This window comes from Balaenoptera musculus, chromosome 1 (genome assembly GCF_009873245.2).
Source record: "Balaenoptera musculus isolate JJ_BM4_2016_0621 chromosome 1, mBalMus1.pri.v3, whole genome shotgun sequence".
Lineage (NCBI taxonomy): Eukaryota > Metazoa > Chordata > Mammalia > Artiodactyla > Balaenopteridae > Balaenoptera > Balaenoptera musculus.
The window spans coordinates 111554652-111574978 of NC_045785.1; the positions used below are offsets into that span (position 1 = coordinate 111554652).

At 56.8% G+C, this 20327-nt stretch overlaps 4 protein-coding genes across 5 annotated transcripts; all 4 read right to left on the reverse strand.

The window, feature by feature from the left end:
• Positions 1-1651: 1651 nt before the first annotated feature.
• On the reverse strand, positions 1652-3878 carry S100A6 (S100 calcium binding protein A6). Of its 2 annotated transcripts, none has more exons than XM_036859769.1 (3): positions 3741-3878; positions 2240-2398; positions 1652-1874 (listed from the first exon to the last, which is right to left on the reverse strand). In XM_036859769.1, the coding sequence occupies exons 2-3, from the start codon at positions 2375-2377 to the stop codon at positions 1740-1742; spliced, it is 273 nt and encodes a 90-aa protein (XP_036715664.1). In that variant the 5' UTR covers positions 2378-2398; positions 3741-3878; the 3' UTR covers positions 1652-1739. The 2 variants fall into 2 exon arrangements, with proteins under 2 accessions (XP_036715664.1, XP_036715573.1); XM_036859678.1 differs by lacking the exon at positions 3741-3878 and adding an exon at positions 2945-3080.
• A 163-nt stretch (positions 3879-4041) lies between these two features.
• Positions 4042-7836, reverse strand: S100A5 (S100 calcium binding protein A5). The gene is made up of 4 exons (XM_036859545.1): positions 7807-7836; positions 6399-6558; positions 4713-4786; positions 4042-4315 (listed from the first exon to the last, which is right to left on the reverse strand). Exons 2-4 carry the CDS (start codon positions 6537-6539, stop codon positions 4246-4248), a joined length of 285 nt encoding a protein of 94 aa, XP_036715440.1. The 5' UTR covers positions 6540-6558; positions 7807-7836; the 3' UTR covers positions 4042-4245.
• A 2082-nt stretch (positions 7837-9918) lies between these two features.
• S100A4 (S100 calcium binding protein A4) lies at positions 9919-12592 on the reverse strand. The gene is made up of 3 exons (XM_036824921.1): positions 12378-12592; positions 11286-11441; positions 9919-10216 (listed from the first exon to the last, which is right to left on the reverse strand). Exons 2-3 carry the CDS (start codon positions 11424-11426, stop codon positions 10052-10054), a joined length of 306 nt encoding a protein of 101 aa, XP_036680816.1. The 5' UTR covers positions 11427-11441; positions 12378-12592; the 3' UTR covers positions 9919-10051.
• A 1400-nt stretch (positions 12593-13992) lies between these two features.
• S100A3 (S100 calcium binding protein A3) lies at positions 13993-15090 on the reverse strand. Its single transcript, XM_036829432.1, is given in 3 exon segments — positions 13993-14468; positions 14950-15015; positions 15018-15090. Coding segments are annotated over 3 exon segments (300 nt in total). The 3' UTR covers positions 13993-14307.
• Positions 15091-20327: the final 5237 nt, after the last annotated feature.

A 20327-nucleotide genomic window follows, 5' to 3' on the forward strand; every position in this document is an offset into this window, starting at 1 on the left:
AGGGGCGGGGGACAGGTTTCAGATTCTGTTTGTCCTTGCAAACCGCCTTCCTTTCATGGACTTGCTCGTGGTACGTGTGTCTTAGGTAAAGGCTGAGTTGCGAGTTGCTTTATTGGGGGGTTAATTGCTGGGAGCCAAAAGAGCCAAAAGTGGTGTTTCCCTCTTCACTGGAAGGGCTCCACCGTCGTTGTTCCCTCCGCCACTGGCTCCTCCCCAGGGCTTCGAGAAAACCAACCACAACGGCCCCGCGGCGTCTTGCTCTCTGCCCACACGAGGGCGCTCGCTCCACGCCCCACTATGCTGGCCGCCGCGGCGCCGGGCCGGGAAGGTATCTTTGCGGGGCGGAGGGTCGGATAGAGCCATGGTTTGGACGCGGCTGTGCAGACCGGGAGCTCAACCTGGGTCCCTTCCTGGTTCCCAACTGTGCCAGTCCCTACTCCCTGCGGGGAAAGAGAGGCCACTAGAGAAGGAGGCACGCCAAGAGGTGAGGCTTCCAGCCCTCTTGGGACTGTTGGCTCATCCCCACCCCCTGGAGGAAGAAGACTCAATTCCGCAGAGTTGGGCCCCCCGGGAAGTGGGGAGGTGAGTAAGAGGGGAAGGAGGATATGTTCTCCCTCTGGGGTCCCCAGAGCCTATAGAGGAACTTGCCTGGCATACGCTAGGCCTGGAGGGGACAGAACTGCCCCATGGCCCTGAAACACAATTTACCCCCTTCCCCTACCCCACTGCCTGAAAACGCTAATGCAAACAGTGAACTCAGAAAATAATTCAGACAATTAGTCATCTTTCCTGATGGGGGCTGAGAGCCAGGCTTGGCTCCGGTGGAATAACTGGGGTGATTCATTCTGCTGAGGCTGTAGGGATGGGCTGGCTCAATATTGACAGAAAGGCTTGAAGGCACAGTTGCCCAGCCCCGGAGACCCCCCACTCCACCCCGAGGACCCTCAGCCCACCCCCCCACCCCACCCCTTTCATGAACACCCCTTGATTCATGTATTCGCACAGCTGCCAGCTTCTCAGACCACCACCCCTGGCACAAAGGACCCTGTCCCTGAATGCAGGGACAGACTCCTAAAGCATGCCTCCCACCATTGACCAACCAGGGCATAGACAGCAGAATCGAACTCAACCATACAGCGTCTGTCCGCAATGGTCTCCGACAGAATAGCATGCCAGATATGCCTTCTCTGCCCCCATTTCACTGTGGTGAGAAAGTGGACCGGCCCCGCCCCAAGGCCCTTCTGGCCCCTCCCCTCTCAACACGCCCAGAGGAAAAACACGTCTTAGTCTTCAGAGACCCTGCTAGGACTATCTCTGCCACACTCTGGACTCATCACAAACTGGCTCAAGCACCATTTCCTTCTCCAAGCCCATCCCAGAACCCCTTCCACGGGGGACCACTTGAGCCTTTCCTTAAGATGGCTTCACCCAGAGAGGGCATCTTTTTCTAATTCACATAAAGGCAACTTAATGAGCTCACAACCGCTTTGTTAGGGTGCATCCACCATTTTGTGGACCCTCCCACCAGCTCCCCTGGCCTGGTGAGTCACTGAGTCACTCCCAGAGGTAACGGTGAGAAAACCCTCTGGAGGCTGATGCAGCACCAAGCAGAGGAGGAAACAGAAATCATTGGGAAGCCAGGACACAGGGATAGATTTAACCAAAAAAAAAATTTATTGTACAATTACCCACCACTAGACAGGCCAGCTAGAGGGTGTCTCCACCTTCCCAATTTATTTTCAGCCCCGGAGGATGTCATTGTAGATCATGGCCAAGGCCCCCAGGAAGGTGACATATTCTTGGAAGTTCACCACCTGGTCCTTGTTCCGGTCCAGGTCGTCCATCAGTTTTGCAATTTCAGCATCCTGCAGCTTCTAACGTGTTAGAATGGGAAATCCAGACTCAATGGTTGTGAGACCTTGGGTTCTCTGCCTTTCCCCCTCCCAGGCAGCCCTCTCTCATACAAATGGCTCTGTGCTCACTTGTCACCAAAGATCCAAGCCCACTTTGGGTTCACTTGGCTTTACTTCTCCTCTGTTCCTCACTCAGGAGGAGTGAATACCAGGCTACGAGTTTCCCCAGCTCCTCGGGGGTGTGGACCAATGGTCCAGTAAGGCACATGGTCTAGGGCCCCAGAATGTGGGTAAGCCTGAGTCATGCACCTGGCACCTCACCCTCTCCGGATCCTGCTTCTAAAGGGCAAGAGGTGGGGAGAGGGGGCCTGGGGAGGTTCACTCACCGCCCCAATGGTGAGCTCCTTCTGGATCAGCTCCTTCAGTTCACTCTTGCTCAGGGTGTTCTTATCGCCCTCCTGACAGGAGTACTTGTGGAAGATGGTCACCAGGAGGCCAATAGCCTGATCCAGAGGGCACGCCATGGCTGAAGGCTGGGCTCAGAGCTGAGGGCAGAGAGGCTGGTCAACGCCCTGGGCAGCAGGGCCTTCTCACTCACCCATACCCCCCCAACTCCCTTTGACAACCCGTGCCAAACCACTAAGTGTCAGATGACATCAGGAGACAGCCCAGGGCTTGTAGGGGAGGGAGAGGGCAGAGTCTAGGGCCAAGAGGTGAGTGCCCTACAGAGGACCAGAGCAGAGGTGGTTCAAGAATTCTAAGGGACAAATAGGACCACAGCTGAGAACTCTCTTCCAGAGGTTCCAAGAAAAGTTGGGGAGTATGCTGTGAGTGAGGGTGGAGGCTGCACACCCAGCCCTACACACACACAGCCTCACAGGGACACACTCTGCGAAACTGACACACCCCGCGACACACTCTCCCAGCCCCAGAAGGGCCACTGCGGGGAGCCGCCCCACCGGATGCCTTAGCCCGGGGCCAGCCCGGCCGCTCCCGCCTCTCCCTGCCGGCCCCAGTCTGGATGCAGGCGGACTAACCCGGGGCGGGCCGGCCCCGAAGGACGGGGGCTGCCCTGCCTAGCGAGCACTCACCGCGGCTGCAGCGACGCGAGAAGGAGCGGCCGAGGGGGATGGCTGTGTGGCCAGCCCGCCAGCCTTATAGCGGCGCTTCCGGGAGGCCGGCCGCCCGCTGCCCGCCAGCGCCCCACCCTGCCCGCCCTTTACACAACGTCCCAGCCCCAAAACTTTCCACGCCTCCTGCCCCGGGGCTGTTCGGGGCTCCGCGGGGCGGGGGCGCCGAGGGGAGACCGCGGCCAGCCCGGTGACCTCGAGCTCCCTCCGAATCTCCAAAACTCAGTTTGCCCCCCATCGCGATGTGACAAGGCAAGGGGAGGAGGCGGAGAGCCGGGCAGTGTCAGAGTGTGCGTGTCTGTGTGTGTAGGGGGAAGGGGGTGGAGAAGGGTGCCCCTCCCCGGCGCCGGGGGGAACGGGGGCGAGCCCTAGATGAAGGACGGGGAGCAGCCAGTGGTCTACAGGATACGATTTAAAGGACGTCTAGGACACACATCCCCCCAGGGAAAATAAAGTCCTACCACCACCCTCGATCCCTTCCCCCATCCCCCCACCTGAATTCCACCCGCAGCCTCTTGCCCATTAAAGTGCACACACACACCAGAGTCAAGCCCTGTAAGTGTCATTAGTTATTTACCCTCCAATGCAAAGTCTGTCAGATCCTCTCCTAAGAAAGGATTTCGATACGGGGAGGGAGGTGGGGAGAGCAGAAAGCCCTGGATCCCAGAGATGACGGTAGGGCTTGTTGCTGAGGGGGAAACGGAGGAGAGGGAAAGGGGGCCGGCATGGAGATCAAGGCCAGACTCCCCCTTCTTACCAGTGTCGTCAGGGGGGCCTCCTGTGAGCTGGTGACAAGTCAGAGTGGGCTGTCCACCACTGCCCTTGGGGACCGCATCCCAGCCACCCCCAGTGTCCTCACTCTCAAAGCACTTTCCCCCTTAGCTTTCTCTGCATATTTGCAGCATTCCCTGGAGGCAAGCAAAAGCCTGGCCCCACTTCCTCATTTTACTGGAGGGCAAAACTAAGCCTGGATAAGATTAGTCACGTCCGCACTGAAGAACAGGAAGTGGGGTGGAAACCCAGAACCCGAACACCCAGAGGCTGCCCACCCACTTAAGGAGAAGCTCTGCCTGGTCCCACCCCACCCCCAGCCAAGGTGGACAAGAATGTTCCAAACCAGCCCTGGACACCTGGAATCAAAAATCTTTATTTCCTCTGCTGGAAGGGAAGGCTGAAGCAGGGTCCATCTGGGAGGGAGGGGAAGGCAAGGGGCCACGGAGGGTCTGTGAGAGGAGCCGCAGGGGCCAGGAGCCAGGGCCCAGTCATTGGTTGTCCGCCAGGAAGAAGTCGTTGTAGGCCACGCACAGCGTGGTCAGGAACACCGAGTACTCCCTTTTTTTGGTTTTTTTTGGGGTTTTTTTTTTTTAATAAATTTATTTATTCATTTATTTATTTTTGGCTGCGTTGGGTCTTCATTGCTGTGCGCGGGCGTTCTCTAGTTGCGGTGAGCGGGGGCTACTCTTCGTTGCGGTGCGCGGGTTTCTTATTGCAGTGGCTCCTCTTGTTGCAGAGCACGGGCTCTAGGCGCGCAGGCTTCAGTAGTTGTGGCACACGGGCTCAGTAGTTGTGGCTCGCGGGCTATAGAGTGCAGGCTCAGTAGTTGTGGCGCCCAGGCTTAGTTGCTCCGCGGTATGTGGGATCTTCCCGGACCAGGATTCAAACCGGTGTCCCCTGCATTGGCAGGAGGATTCTTAACCACTGCGCCACCAGGGACGTCTCCGAATACTGCTTGAAGTCCATCTCCTGGTCGCTGTGCTTGTCCAAGCTCTTCATCAGGTCATCGATGCTGCTCTCCTTCATCTTCTTCGAGGGCCCAGGTAGAGAGACAGGTCAGCCACCCCTCCCAGCCCTGCCCTGACCCCTGGGAAGGCAGCCTCAGGCTGATCCCCATCTGAGTCAGCAACGGAGCATCTCAACCCCCAGAGTCTCCCCCCAGGCCACACCCAGCACAGGGCGACACCAAGCAGAGCTCAGTGACCTGACTCCTGAATCGGAATAAATTACAAGAGGAAGGCTAATGCAGCCCCCCTTCCCCTCGACACTTTCTACCACCCAAAGAAATAATAAGCTAGATTTCATACAACACCTAACAGAAACGGCTTGGTGACTATGTGGCACTAAGCGAGATCCAAGCCTTATTCCGTCCCTGCAGGACAGCTGTATGGAGCAAGTGCCTGGCACCCAGTCCTCTTCCTTGTCTGGTCCCCTGCCCAACCAGCCCAGCTCCACCAAGAGGATGGAGACAGCGCCCTCAGAGGGAACAGGAAGAAAATACAGACACATCCTGCCCTCTCCCCTTCACTGCCCTCACCTCCAGCTTTGCCACAGGAGACAGGACTTCGGGACATACAGAGATGGAAACAGACTCTCTGTGACGCCACCCTTGTCCCCAGTCTGGGCTCCTGTTATAGCCAGGCCCTCCCCAGGGCCTCTGTCCCCATGTAGTTAACCCTGCTGGACCCATGGCCCCTCCCTCTGCCCTCATTAACTCCAGAATGCAGAGAGCTTGGCAGGAAGGCCAGAGGGGAGGCCTGGTGACACCCACGCCTGCTTTGGTCCCCTGTCCACAGAGACGCACTAGGTAGAGCTTCTCTCTGGGGAGCCCCACTAGGGTTCAAGATGCGACAGGAGAGGTCCCCAGGCTGATTTTAAAGGAACGAGGGAGGTTGATACATGGGTCCGGGCTGGAATTCCAGCCTCTCACTAGCTGGGTGTCCTCAGACAAGTTATATAACATATCTGAGCCTCAATTTTTTTTAACTGTAATAATAACATAATGACTACCTCATAGGCCTTTCCCTTTGTCAGTTGCCTCCCTCCCACCATCTCCATCTGGTAAAAATCAGTTCTTCCCCCTTCCAAACTGTGTTCACAAACTAGTAGAATGATCCTTTTGGTTCCTGTGTCAGCACCAGCTGAGAGCCCCAGACGTGCCAGGCACGTGGAGGAGAACCAGGCGGGGGCCCTGCCCTTGAGCTGTGCACAGCTGACCTGGACCCCTGAATCACCTCACCCACCCCCACTCCATCCCTCGCACAGTCTCCACAGCTGTGAGAGCCCTGCCTCAACATGGAAGTTTCCTTGATCTCCTTCTCTAAACCTTCGTGCAGGCTGAGGTCCACCCTCCAGACACTGCCCTTCTCCGTTCCCAGTGAGACCTGACTCATCCCCAGGCACGGCCCAAGATGGTCACCCTCTTCCTTGGGTCTCTGTCTGTACCCTTTGGCCATCCTGTCCTTGCTGAGACTAGTTGTACCCTGCGGGTAAGTGTGTATCCCCTCACGCTGGGCCTCCCACCTCATGCTGGGAAGCCCCCGGGGGTGGCATCAGTGCTTCCTCTTTTTTTCCCTCCACTCCCCCATGGTGCCCACGGAGCCCTGGGACTCTGGGGTGCAGGGGAGGGACCGACACCTACCTCACCAAGACACAGGTCTTTCTTGATCAGTTCCTTCAGCTCCTTCCTACTCAGAGTCAGTTTGCTGCCCTCTCTCCCTGAATATTTATGGAAAGTGGTGACCATAGTGGTCAGAGCCTTCTCCAAAGAAGTCTCCAACATGTGTGTGCAGTTCTGGAGGCTGAAGGGAGAGGAAAAGATCCCATTGCCCAGGAAGCTGGACCTTCTGCTTCCCCCCATCACTAGCCCACCTCCAAGCCTCTCCCTCAAGGACCAGCTACTGGAACCCACGATGAGATCAAAATCTACCAAGTGGACCCCAGTGTCTCAGGACAGATTGTAGTGAGAACCAAGGCAAACTTGGAACAGCCGGAGCAGTGAGACTGACCAGGCTGGAAGGAGGCTGCACGCTTTTCTGCTTAGGAGATGTTGAAAAAGGGGTCTAGGGACAGAGGGGTGACAAGATGGCCTCCCCAAAAGAAGAACTGGTGACGGATGGTGGAGCCAATGAAGGGTCAGGATTTTCTCCCTGCCCGATCCATCTTGGGCACTCATTTTCCAGAGGCTGCCCTCACCCAAGTCACCCTCCTTGGCCCGGGTCCCTGAATCACCTAATATCAGGGAGTGTCCCATTATAGAAGTGGGGCAGAGGGCAAAGAGAGAGTCCAGGGGTTGGAGGAGGCTGGGGCTAGAACTGGAAGATAAGATCTTAACAGGAAGTCAAGGAGGGGTGCCAGGACTTGTCCAGCTGGTCACCAGCCTCTGGCCCAGAGAACTGTACGTACAGACCAGCCATGAGGCAGTGAAGGGGGTGGGCCTATTGAAACCTCCAGGGTCATTCTGAGAGCTGGATCCAGAGGTTGGGTCTGAATGGGGCCCTCCAGTCCATCAGCACAGCCACACCCACCCAAGAGAAGAAGCAGCTGGAGCTCCTGTGACTCAGACTTGGAAACCACTTCCCCCTTAGGCAGGAAGGAGCCAACACCCAAGAACCTGGGGGCTACAGGTAAATCTGTGTTGAGTCCTGAGCAAGGAAAGGAGGAAGAAGCTGCTGCCTCTTACCTACAGACCAAAGCCCACCTGACGATTCTTGAACTGGACCTGAAATTCATCTCTTACCACCCCAAACCCTCAGCCTCTCCCCACTGTCAGGAGACTCAACCAGGACCACAGTGGAAGGCGAGGCCTCTGGGCATCTGCAGCAGCATCGGGGCTGGTTCTGATCCCCACCTCCACCCCCAGGGCCACTTCTCAGGAAATCCCCATAGCCACGATTCCAAATACTCTGCCCTCTTCTCCCCAAACACATGCCCACTCATCGGGCCCGGCCTTCCTTGGCGGAGGTCACCAGAGCTAGTCACCCTCTGGCCTCATCGCCCAGCTTGCCCCACCATATAAATGAGCAAGGAGATGAGAAGGAAAGACTCACCAAGGAAGGAGAGAGCCAGAGAACTCACGCAGCAGAAGCAGGCTCCCTCCCGCTGCTCTCTGACTTTAATTCCCTTGCTCCAGTCCCCAGGAAACCAGGGGAGAGAGAAGGCCAATAAGAAGGGGCCGGAGACAAGGAGGCCCAGGTCAGAGCCTCCTGGGACACAGATGGGGAGAAACCCCCTCTGCCAATCTCACCTTCCTTGTTTCCAAACAGATGGGACGGGGGGCACACTGAGTTTACCATGGCACACACATCTTCAGTCCTGGAAGCTTTGTCTTCCCAACCAAAAATCAGAACTCACGATCTGATGGGTCAACAGCCAGGCTCCCTGGAAAGAAGATTCAGGAGGTACGGGACAAATGCAGAGTGTCCACCCATACCCTAGGCCACTCTCCACATTGGGGCCCTCCCACCCACTCCAAAAGCAGGACAGACATCTCAAGATGGGAATCAGTAGGGGAAGATGTTTCCTGCCAAAGGCATAGTCAAGGTCATTAGGAAGTATGGAGCCTAAGATTTTTTAAAGGCTTTTCAATGAATGATTTCTTCTAAGCCTCACTCATCACCACGGGAAAGAATTGTCAGAGGCTCTTGGAATGGAGAACTGAGAATCGGGGACTGAGGCGGAGATCAGGGAAGGATAGGGCTGGATGATGGGGTAGAGGCTGTGGACTGTGGGGAACAGGTTCAGGGTGCAGAAATGACCAGGGTGGGGATCAGGGAGAGTTGCCTGTATCCCAGGAGAGACTCAGACGTTGTTCTACCACCAACCAGTCCAAGTATGAGAACAGAATGGAGCTAGGGGCTTAGCACCTATTGCTGCTGCAGCCCCACCCTAGCCTGCCTGGATGCTCCCCGCTGGCCCCCACTCCACTCCCACCCCCAGCTGCCAAGGTAGAGAGGCAGCAGGGACTGGTCGCTAAGCAACAGGAGTTTCCGAAGTTGGGAGTGATGCAGGAGGAGGCCCAGGGGAGGGCACTCCATGGAAGATGGGCAGACTGGGGCTGGGGGGAGGGAGAAGGGGGAAGTGGCAAACTCTTTCCTGGATCAAAATTCTACCCAAGTCTCTGTAGTCACACTCTGAGGGAACATCTGAGTCACCTACCCCACTCCTCTGAAACTTGAGACAAAAACACAACGTGATGAGAAGGAAACGGGAAAGCTAGAAAAGTCAAGGGAACAAGACCTTCCCTGCCTCTGGACCTGCCCTCAACTCACCTCTTCCTTGAAGGTCCCTGTACCACCCAGGCATGACCTGGAAACTAACCACAGTCCCACCCATTGCAGGCTAGAACTGCTGGCCTTCAACCTAAGGAGAACTAATACCATGCCTGATATTTTCTGGGAGGAAAAAAATCTCAACTTCATTTATCAGATCCCTATGCCTGGAATTTTGTCTCCAAAACTATGGTCACCTCCCACCACCTCCCTCCCTCCCACCCCAGCCACTATCCTCCCCTCATCCCTCCCAAGATCCTTTGTCCTCCTCTGTTGGAGCATGACTGCTAACTGGTAATGAATCCCATCCTAGGGCCCCTGGGACAGAGATGGGAGTTAGGGAAGGAGGATTTTCTCATGCTGCGGCCAACAGCCTGCTCTTCCTCCACATCACCTCCCTGATCTGACTGTGGAATGGTAGGATTCATCCATCCCTGGGCTTTGAAGCCAGGGCACTGGAAGGGGTGGCAGGCAGGACCTGGGCCGTAAATGTCAGGACTGAGCCTTCCTCCCCATCCCACTCTGGCCTCACTACTTCCTCCCCATGACTCAGCCCTTTCCCCACCACCCCCAGGGCACCCACACTCCATTCCAGACCCCAACCAGGAGCAGATGTGATCTTCGATCCCATCCCAGCCTCAGTCAGAGGTCCTGCCAAGAGGCAAGGTTGGGGAGGTGGGATGGGTGAGTGCACTGGCTAAGATCCTACCGTTCCAAGCCTCTGGGGGTCCCTTTCCCTGCCTTCGGCTCCATCCAGAGTCAACTCTGTCCCCCACACATGTGCACAGTCACCCACATCCGTCTCCCACCTTCTCTGGTCTGCTCTCCACTTGCCACAAAACCGCAGCTCAACTCCCAGCGCCCCCAGAGTCTCTCAGACCATCAGCCTCATAGCTTTCAAGAATCTTTATTGAACTTGTTTAGTATCGTGCTCACATCTGGAGGAGCCAGTGCGAGGCGCTGTGCCCACCACCAACAGGGAAGACCCCAGCTGGCAGGTCCCGGCCCCACATCTGAGGAGACTTCATTTCTTCCGGGGTTGCTTATCGGGGAAGCCTTCGAAGAACTCGTTGCACATCATGGCGATGCAGGACAGGAAGACGCAGTACTCCTGGAAGTCCACCTCGTTGTCCTTGTTGCTGTCCAGGTTGCTCATCAGCTTCTGGAATGCAGCTTCATCTGTCCTTTTCTGCGGGAAGAAGAGGCTGCGGGTAGAAACCAGAAGTCGGGGGGGCAGGGCGGGCGTGCGGGTGGCCAGAGCTAGGACTAGACCAGGTTTGCACCTCCAGATGGGAGCCCAGGAAGGCTTAGCCACTCCTTGGGGGGCCCAGCTTTGGACCTCTAGCCCTGGGGGCTAGGCTAGGGCTGGAGGAAGGCCACCCCTCAGACAAAGAAGTCTTGAGTACCTGGGTACAACTGGATAAAGGGGACCACAGCATCTTCTGCCAAGGTCATTTTAAGAATCTAGTTAGACAATGGTCATTAAAGCAATGTATAAACTGCATAAAGGTTGATACAGATGGCATCTGTGATTGCTCGGGGGAAGTCTGTAGGTGTATGAGGGTCTCCATAACTGTGTCTTCACATCCACAAGCCAAATGGAAACTCAAAAATGGTTTGGGGTTGGGGGGATAAATTAGTAATATGGGATTAACAGATACACACTACTATATATAAAATAGATAAGCAACAAGGATTTACTGTATAACATAGGGAACTATATTCAAAATATTGTAATAACCTGTAATGGAAAAGAATCTGAAAAAATATATATGTGTATATATAACTGAATCACTTTGCTGTACACCTGAAACTAACACAACATTGTAAATTAACTATACTTCAATTTAAAAAAAAAAAAAGAAGACACAATTTTCATACAATCGTAAAAAAAAAAATGGTTCATTGCTGTAGTGATGGCAAGTGTCGGAACGTCCTGGCTCACGGATCTCAGCTTTATACACTGACTACCTTGGGAAGTTACTTAGCCTCTCTGAGCTTCAGTTTACCTCCAGTTAAGTTGTGCAAAGCACCTGGCAGAGTCTGAGCCGTAGCCTACCGGCTCGTTCTCAGCCATCTTTCTGCAGAGAGCCAGGACGTGAGCAGCGGGTGCTCGCTGTGCTTGCACCGCACGCAGGCAGAGCAAGCTCTCTGCCCCCACTTCCCCGTCTCAGCAAGATGGCTGACCAACCGCTATAGATGCCAGCTGTAGCCAATGCTTTGCAGAAAACAGGTGCTTCCCAGGCAGGATCACTCACCCCCAAGAAGCTGGGCAGCTCCCGGGTCAACAGCTCCTTTAGCTCAGACTTGTTGAGCTTGAACTTGTCACCCTCCTTGCCTGAGTACTTGTGGAAGGTGGACACCATCACATCGAGGGCCTTCTCCAGGGGGCACGCCATGGCGGCAGTCAGGATCTGGGGGCAGGGTCACAGAGACACCCAAATTTTCCCCATCCCACCCCCGGCTATGTATTCAGAATGCCCACCCTAATCCCATCCCTCAGGGAGCACTTGGTGAGACTCTGCTCCCACCATAGAGGCAGCCCAAAAAGTGGGGTTCGGCTCCTGGCAGGTGGGTGTGCACAATGGGAAATCCGTGCTTGAGGCAGCGAACCCCTGCAGGGCCCAGGGCACAGGCTCTGGGTTTCAGGCAGCCAACTCCACAAGAGCGCTTTCTTCACCCCTCACTCGGTCCATTCACTCCCACGCTCAGTCCACAGCAGCCCCACCCCAGCCCATTCTTCTCCCTCCCAGCGTTGGGCTGGGCGAGGCTGCTGGAAGCCTGCCCAGGGCCCTGTAGCGGAAAAAAACAGTGGCCTAGCGCCTAGCTTGGGGAGGGGCAGGGTGAGGTGGCAGAGGCACAGATGCAGGAGGGATGGGGAGGCCACCCTCCCTTGGGCCAGGCTGCTGTGTGCAGGGCAGAGCCTCCTAGGACACAACCAGACAAAAGCCCGCAGTCGCCTTCTGCCTTCACTGTGCTTCCTACACCCTGTGAGTGTGCACGCACAGGCTAGGGCAACCCAGCAAACACAAGCCAACATGCATACCCACCAGTCACACGCACCCCAAAACATACTACGGCAACAACGCGTGCAAGCCCCAGCATCACAGGACGGCTCAGATAGCTCCCACCCAGCCACCTGCACACTTTTTGTTTTTTCTCTCTCTTGCATGCACACACACGTGCACGTGCACACACACACATCCCGCCCCAGAGCCTCCACATAGGAATCTCACATCTGGACCCCCTTAGCACATCTGGCCCCCACCAGCCTCCCCTTCTCCTGCCCCAGCCTTGACCTGACACCCCTTGCACACCCCTTGCGTGCCAGTCAGGCGACCACAACTCACCAGGCCAAGAGAGGAGAAGTGCTGAGGAGAGAGGGTTGGAGAGAGAGGAAGAGTGGGGGAAGCCCAGCAGTCTGACCTATTTATACCCCTGGCCAGGCCCTGCCCATGGCAGGGGATGGGGGAGAGCGGGGGACAGCCCTCCTATCATGGGCCGATGTGGTAAACACTACGGGCCCCCTCCACCAGCCCAGCCTGGAAACCCAGCTTCCTGCTGTGGGCAGGCACAGATGGACGATGGGAGAGCCCCAGTGGGCACAGGCAGGGGCCTCAGTGGGTGGGTGTGCGCAGCTCAGCTTGAGTTTTAGGGAGCTGGGGGAAGGGCAGGCTGTGCCCGGGGCGTGAGGGACAGGGAGGGAGTGGTCCCACTGGGCAGCCGGCATAGAGGAAAGGGGATTCAGGGGTGGTGGGTGACAGGTGGGAGGTTGTCCTGGAAAGGGGTTGCCCAGGGACACAGGGAGGGGACCCCAGGTTCAGTGCTGGGGACAGCTCACACTGCCCTTCTCCCCTCCCAAGGGGGCTTTCTACCATGCTGAGTGAGGCCCAGGACGGGAGCTGGGGGGTCTGGGGGGAGGAACAGGCTAACACCCAAAGGAGGCGTTGGGACCCCCACAGACACATCCGTGGAGAAGGGACCACCCCTGAGGGAGTGATGGAATGGGGAGGGGGCGTCAGGCCTCGGGTCTCAGAGATGGACTGAAGGGACCAAGAGCACATGGGAAAGAGGAGGGTGTCAGGAGAGGGATTTAGGGGGCGTCAGGAATGAAGAGGGCAGGTTGCGGTGGAAAGTTAGCCGTGATACGGCACAGAATGGGGGAGGCAGGGGTCAGGAGAACCTCTCAGGGTAGGGTATGAACTCAGGGATTGAGGGAGGGTCAGGAGAGGGGGTGTGAAGCCCCTCGGGTGGCTGTGGCTTCAGGAAGGGGGTCGGCCTGCAGGTCTCGCCTTCCCCCTCCAACGCAGGGCATTCCCTACATCAGGGAGAAACACCCTAGTCGGACCTCAGACACCCTAATCCTATTAGCACTGCACTCTGGGCTCCCACAGCCCCAGGCAGGGAACAGACCCACCCCCTCCACTACGGCCCTCCCCTCCCCTCAGAACATCCTGTCCAGTGGACTGAGTTCTGTCCCTTCTCACCCTCCTTGACAGCCCAAGGGAGCTTCTTTTTTTAAAAAACAATATTTATTTACTTATTTATTTATTTAGGCTGCGCCGGGTCTTAGTTGCGCCACGCGGGATCTAGTTTCCCGGACCAGGGATCAAACCTAGGGCCCCTGCATTGGGGGTGCGGAGTCTTAACCACTGGACCACCAAGGAAGTCCCCAAGGGAGCTTCTCCTTCAGAGACCCCCCAGAGAGAGAGAGAGACCCCCACACACACCAGCCTCCCATGGACATTGTCCCCGTGTTGATCCCCCCGCCTCCTGCAGGACGTTAAGACCATTTCATTTCCGCAAGGTCTTCAACTGCCCTCAGCCTCCTGTCCTCCACTGGAAAAGGCCAGAGGGGAGTGAAGCCTCAGTGGGACTCTGTTCCCAGGTCCCAGCTGTCCTCTCAGAAGAACCAAACCGAGCCAAGTGATGCCAGTTCTTTATTAGGAGCAAAATAGGCCCTTTCCCACCGTGGTCTCCTTCCCGCACACACTCTGCTGGGCCTTGACAGCCTTCGTCCATCATGGGCCACAGTGGGAAGGCAGCGGCTGGCTGTCCTACAGGTCACTAGCTGTGATCCCGGGGAAGGTCCCCTCACGTCTCCTGGACTCATGGGTAAAAGGGGTTAACATACCAGGGGCAAACCTGGGAGATTCTAGATGGAGGGGACAAGGGAGGGGGGAGGGGGGAGAGCTGACATGCCCAGGATGACCTCAGGGCAGAGATGGAGCAGGTCCGGAGCAGACCCAGACCCCTACCCTCCGATGGCAGCCCTGCCCATCACTGGGAGCAGTGGGGGTCCAGGGCGCAGTCCTTGAAGTACTCATGGCACTAGGTGCAGAGGCAGGCAAGCAGGCACGTGTACTCCACAAAGTCCACCTCGCAATCCTTGATGGCGTCCAGGACACCCATGAACTTATTGTGGTCACGCTCCCGAAGCTCTGTCTGTGCAGGGCGGGGATGGCAGGGTGAGGAGGGCAGAACAGCCTGGTGCGCACAGCCCGCTTCCCTCCCTCCCCTCCTGGGGGTGTCCCAGCCATCCCAACCCACAACCCTCTGGGGGCCAGCCTCAGCCTCCCTGTTCTGATCATTCACCGGTGTCAATCCCCCTCCCAAATCCTCTTTCCCAGATCATTTACGGAGCACCTACTACTTGCTACTGAGTGCCAACCCTGTGTCAGGGGTTCTTCACAGAGCTCTCACTCAGTCCTCCCGACAGCTGGGCCAGGCAGCCCTTGAGATGATCATCCTCCCACTTTACAGATGAGGAAACTGAGATTCCTGCTGTGCCCGTCCCCCTCCCAGCATCCCCTCCCCGCAGTCTAGCTTCCACCCCCTTGCTGTCCGACGCTCAGAGCTCGTCTCCAGGTGTCTCTTTGCAGAATCCGAGCAGTGCTTCCCATGCGGGCTCACCCCAGGTGCTCATGGGCGTCCAGGTGGGCAGCTCCTTCTCTAGTAGTTCCTTGAGCTCTGCCTGGCAGAGCTTTACTTGTCTCCACAGGGCCCTGGAAATTCCCGGAAGGTGCACACAATAGCAACCACTGCCTGCTCCAGAGGCGCCATCCTCACTGTCACAGAAGAGCAAGGGTGTGACTCACGGCAGAGGCCGAGTCAGACCCCCTGCTCAACTCTGCCCTCCGTGCGTCCCAGGGGATGCACCCAGACCTGACTTAATCCCCTGCAGCCTTCCCACCCCACAATCTCCCCCTCCTCTGAGCAGCCCTCCCTGACTACACCAGCCCCTCCTCATTTATTTCCCGACTGCCTCCCTATTTCTGGACAGAGACCTCATTTGCCCAACATCACTGCAAACTCCTCAGGGAGAGGTGCCCACCCTTTACCTGCACCCTGCACACTGGGGGTCCCTGAGGACTCCCTGATTCTCTCCACCTTTTCTCATCTGACGCCCAGTCCAGCTCTGTAGCACCCTCTGAGACACAGCCCCCCTGGCCCTAGAAGCCTCCTCCCCCTCAGGACCCCAGAGCTCCTGCACAAGGGAGCACCCTTGCGCCATGCTCCCGGCCTCAGGCCCTTGGCGGAGCTGGACCTTCTCAGGGAGAGTCAGGTCTCAGAAGAACCTGCACCGCCTCACCACCACCCCATCACCATCCTTCCTGCGCTGAACTCAGGGAAGCTGCAACCAAAGGAAAATCTTCCGCGACGCTCTATGCCTCTGACTAGCTGTGCAGCGGAAGATGAGCCATTTACCCTGTCTGGTCTCAGGTGCCTTATCTGTAAAATAGGGTTAATCCCACCTCACAGGCCTAGTCAGGGACCTGAACCAGTTGGTCTCTGGAGACAGCGAGCTCAGGTATGTACCAAACTGTAATCTGCTCTCCCTGAGGCCATCCCCCTGACCTCTGGGGCTCTTGAGACAGAAGGCTCTGCAGAGGGGTACCCCATTCTGTTAGAGGGGAAGCCCTTCCCAGAATTGCTCACCCACTCCCATTCCACGGGCCCCTCCCACCGCCCTTCTGAGAGATGCCTCCAGCCTGGAAAAATCCTAAGGCAGCCAGGAAGGCATGTGTTGTTTCCATGTGAGCCCAGTGACTCACTTCTGGTTCCCCCAGGGGACAGGAGTCCTGCAGCACGAGGCAGCCTGGGCCAAGGCTCTCTCTCTAATGATTTGCTCTCTGCCAGGCCCTGTAGATGGTCAGGGTTGTGGGGGAAGAAGAATGGGGTTAAGTGCTGCCTGGGGTCTAACACTTTGTGACAGCCCAGGATTGGAGTAGGGTTCCGGGTTCCCAGGAGAGGAAAGGGCCATGATCGCAGGGAATAGGGAACCTCAGAGGGGCCGAGCTGCCCTTCTGGGTTCCTGCCAGCCCGCCTGGCGCCACCACTGTTGCTTTGTCAGAAGCTCGGTGCCTGGAGACTGGAGGGAATCCTCTCTTCCCCACAGCCCTGGCCCATCTCAACCCGTTGGCAGGAATGAAAGCTGTGGGAGAAGCGGGAGCTAACTGAGGGCCACAGCAGCACTTTAACCCCATCGCCCCGACCCCTCCGCCAGACCTCAGCTCTGCACACGCCCTAAACCCAGGTTCCCCGACAGCCCCTCACTGCACAAGGGACCCCCTGAACCCATCATATCTGACTTCCTTCACCTCATCAGTCCCTGCTGTGGTCGTCCCTCTGCCCCCAAGCCCAGACCCTGGGCCAGGAGACAGACCTGGAGCTGCCGGACACCCAACCCAGGGCAGGACCTAAGCAGCCGGCGCTCACCACAGGTGTCGGCGTTTCTGCTGGAGGAGCCTAGAGACAGGGCATCCCTATTTGTAGCCTCCCAAGGAAGGAAGGGAGCAATTATGGGGGGCCCAAGTAGGTCAAGCTGACGATACCCCCAGGGGCTCCCCTGCCTCCTTCCCTGGCAACCCCTATTACAGGCCCCACTGGCCCACCTTGCCATGCACCCATCAAAGGCCCCGTCGGGGCTGCAGACACCACCACCTCGTCATTTTCCCTCTGCCCTCCCCCAGAGCTGGGATCCGGGCACAGCCTCCTACCCATCTCCTTCCAGGTGGTTAGAGAAGACAGGTCACTCATCACAGCCATCCCCTATCTCTTCACCCTGAAAAGGCACCCCGGAAGAAGACACAGTGGGGACACACTTTCGCCTCACCCCCAGAGAATCCCTCTGGCAGAGGGGATCTTGGCGTGCCCCTGGTTAAGCCCCTCATTTACGGTGAGAGCACTGAGCCTGTGAGACACCCCCGCTGCCTGATCTCCAGATCGATGGTCCTTGGATGCTTCGGGCTGAGAACGGCTTGCTTCCCTGGGTAGATCACCAGTAGGATGTCTTTGAGACCTGGGAGGAAGGTGTGCTGCTCCTAGGGGCGCTTCCAGAAGTCTAGGCTGTGTTCTCCTGGTGCCCCCTCCTCCTCCTCCCCTAGTTCAGACTCACACCAGGGTGGCCTGGAGCTTGAGCTCCTAAGGCCTGTTTCCTGTCCTCCCTGGCTCCATTCAGCACCAAGGCCAAGTTCCTTGCACTCCCGTGGGGTGGGGGTAGATTTCCTCTGGTTTCTGGCTTAAGCGTGTAGCCCTTTGGGGTCCCAGCGTTATGTGGGGTGTCCCCCTTGCCTCCCCTCCTCAAGCGAGCCCTTCCTCGCTCCACACTCTGTCAAAGCCAAAGGTCACTTTGGCTCAGTTTGGCCGATGCCCTCAGGGCATGAGGGGTCCCAGTGCCCCACTCACCTCCTGGAGTCTGCTTTCGCTAAGATTCTGGTCCCATTCCTTAAAGCCTTGTGAGCTCTTCAACGCTTTGAAAAAGATGTTTTTATTCTATCCAGCACTTTTTGTTTTTTTTTTTAGCCGGAGCTGGCACAGGCCACCATGTTGCCAGAAATGGAAATCTCTTCATATCTCTCCTCCCTCCCTCATCCCTGGGCCTGAGAGACCCCTCCCCATTTCACAGAAAGAGATCCCAAGACCCAGAAGAGTGTGGGAAGGGGAAGAGGAGTCAACCCCCAGGCCTCTGAAGAAGCCCTAATACTTGTGGGCTTGAGCCAGAGAGCTCATGACACCTTGGCCTCATCCCAGGCCCCCTGCACCCGAACCTCAACTGTGCCATCAGTTCCCCGAAGACTCAGCCCCTGTGGGGGAGGGGAGCGAGCAGTGGGGAGGGCAGGGAAGGGAGGGCTGTGATTAACCCTGTTTTACAGGCAAGGAATTTTGGGGAGTAGGGGACAGAAGCAGGGGCCAGAGTAGACCAGCAATTAATTCAGTTCTAGGTCAAGCTCTTGTTCCCACCTGTGACATCCCATCTCTGCCAACAGCCACCTCCCTTAAGCAGGTCACCTCACCTCTCTGGGCCTCATTTTCCTCATCTGCCAATGACCAAGGAGAATAATGGTCATCACTTCATAGGACTGCTGTGAGGCTTAAAGGACTTTCTATGTACAAAGCTCATAGATAAATAGTGCCGGCACATGGTAAGGGCATAAATGTTAACTGAGAGGTAGGTAACTTGCCCAAGTCACACAACTAATTTGTGGCAGGGTGAGAGCCATTCATTTTTCATGTGAATATTTAGAGGCACCTGTGCTAAGCATTGGAGGTACAGCCATAAACAAAACAGACAAAAGCCAAGCTCTGTGGAGAGGACCATCTAATGCACACAACAGACAGTAACAAATAAATGTATGATAGACCAGCGACATAAATGCTAGGAAGAACAAGAAAGCAGGGCTAAGGGGAAAAAATGGTGGTGGGGCCTGGGGTACTTTACATGGATGGTCAGGGAAGAGCTGGGCAGCCTGCTCCCAGCCTGAGTCCTTATCCCCCAGCCTTTCATGTTTCCAAGCCTGGCCACGCCTCTCTGGGATGCCTCACCTTTGTTTGCCCACTGGGAGAGGCTCCGACTGAGGTGGGGGGCAGGGAAGGCAGGAGCTCACCCAGGGAGGCAACAGCCGAGGGGCGGGTGGGTGGACGGAGAGGTCTGGGTGCAGGCGCTTTGGGGCTGGAGGACCGTCGTGGGAAGAACACTTACTGGACCCTCACTCCAAGATCCACCACCCTCTTGCCTCCACCTCGAGCATGTCCTTTGCCTTGTTTGGGCCTTAATTTTTTGCCTCCAAAATGGATTTGGAAGGTTCCTACCCTGAGACTCCAATGTGAAAGTGCTTTGTATCACCTGCTGGTCGGGTGGACGGTGTCAGGGCAGAGGTCTCGGAGTCTAACTCAACAACCACACGCTAAGTTCCCTCGATGAGGGCAGCAGGGAGAGAACCAGGCCTTCCCTCCCCCCCCGCCCCGCCCCCAGGTCATTTTGTCCAGCCTTCTGCATCCCCACAGGCTAGGGGCAGAGCTGCAGCCTTTCTTATCTTGCTTTCCCAAGTTGTTCTTACAGGGATTGGAATCTTCCTGCCCTGCTGGGGGTTCTTCCCCAGCATCTACCCTGAATCCCCCAAATGCACGTGACACTAGCCGCCCCTCCGAGGCCCAGACAGGAAGCGTCCTCCTCCTTTCCCACCCTCTGCTGTCCACACTGTCCACTTGATTCTCTACCTGGGAGTGGAGCCCAACACCCTTGGCCTCTCACCCGAGCTGCCCCGCTGCAGATGTGGAGCTGACCACAGAGAAGTGTGCCCCAAGTGGAAGGTAAGGGTCTCTCCCCCACGGGAGCAGCATGAGGGAGGGAGGGTGGGAGCAGATGCTCTCTGACCCGGCAGGACTGTCCCTCTCTCTCTCGTCCTCTCTCCCTGCCTCTGTCCCCCACTATCACCACCATCACCTTACAAAAGCCTCTGGGAAACCACCTTGCGCCATGAAAGTCAGTGTCTGGTTCTGCACCTCAGGGAGAAATAAGATGAAGTGTCCTAGAGCGTCTGGACATTCATGTGCTTGTGCCAAAAGGACCTGGGCTCGAGGGACAGGGTGACACCACCCCAATCTCATAGCCCCATGGGGGTCAATGAACCTCATCACACTGATTCATCTCCTTTCTCATCATCTGAGCCCAAGGTAGGGAGAGTGTGGGAGCGGGTATTTGATTACTGAAGCTGGAGCCAGGGAGGCCTTTGCTACAGAATTAGGGGATGGGGGTGGGGAGAGGATCTGAATTGGGATCAAGGAGAGCCTGTGGGGCTTAGACCTACAGGCTCTCCTTGGTCTTTTGAGGACCAAGTCAATGCCTGACTGCCCATTTCCATGATGGGAGCACTGAGTTAGAGGGGAGCCCAAGTGACCTAAAGATGGGAGCATGGGGAGCCCTATTTCAATCATTCCCCTGCCCCAGATCCACCTTTGCCTTCAGTCTCTCTTTTCTTGGAGGGTCAATAGATTGCAGGGATAGACCCAAAAGAACA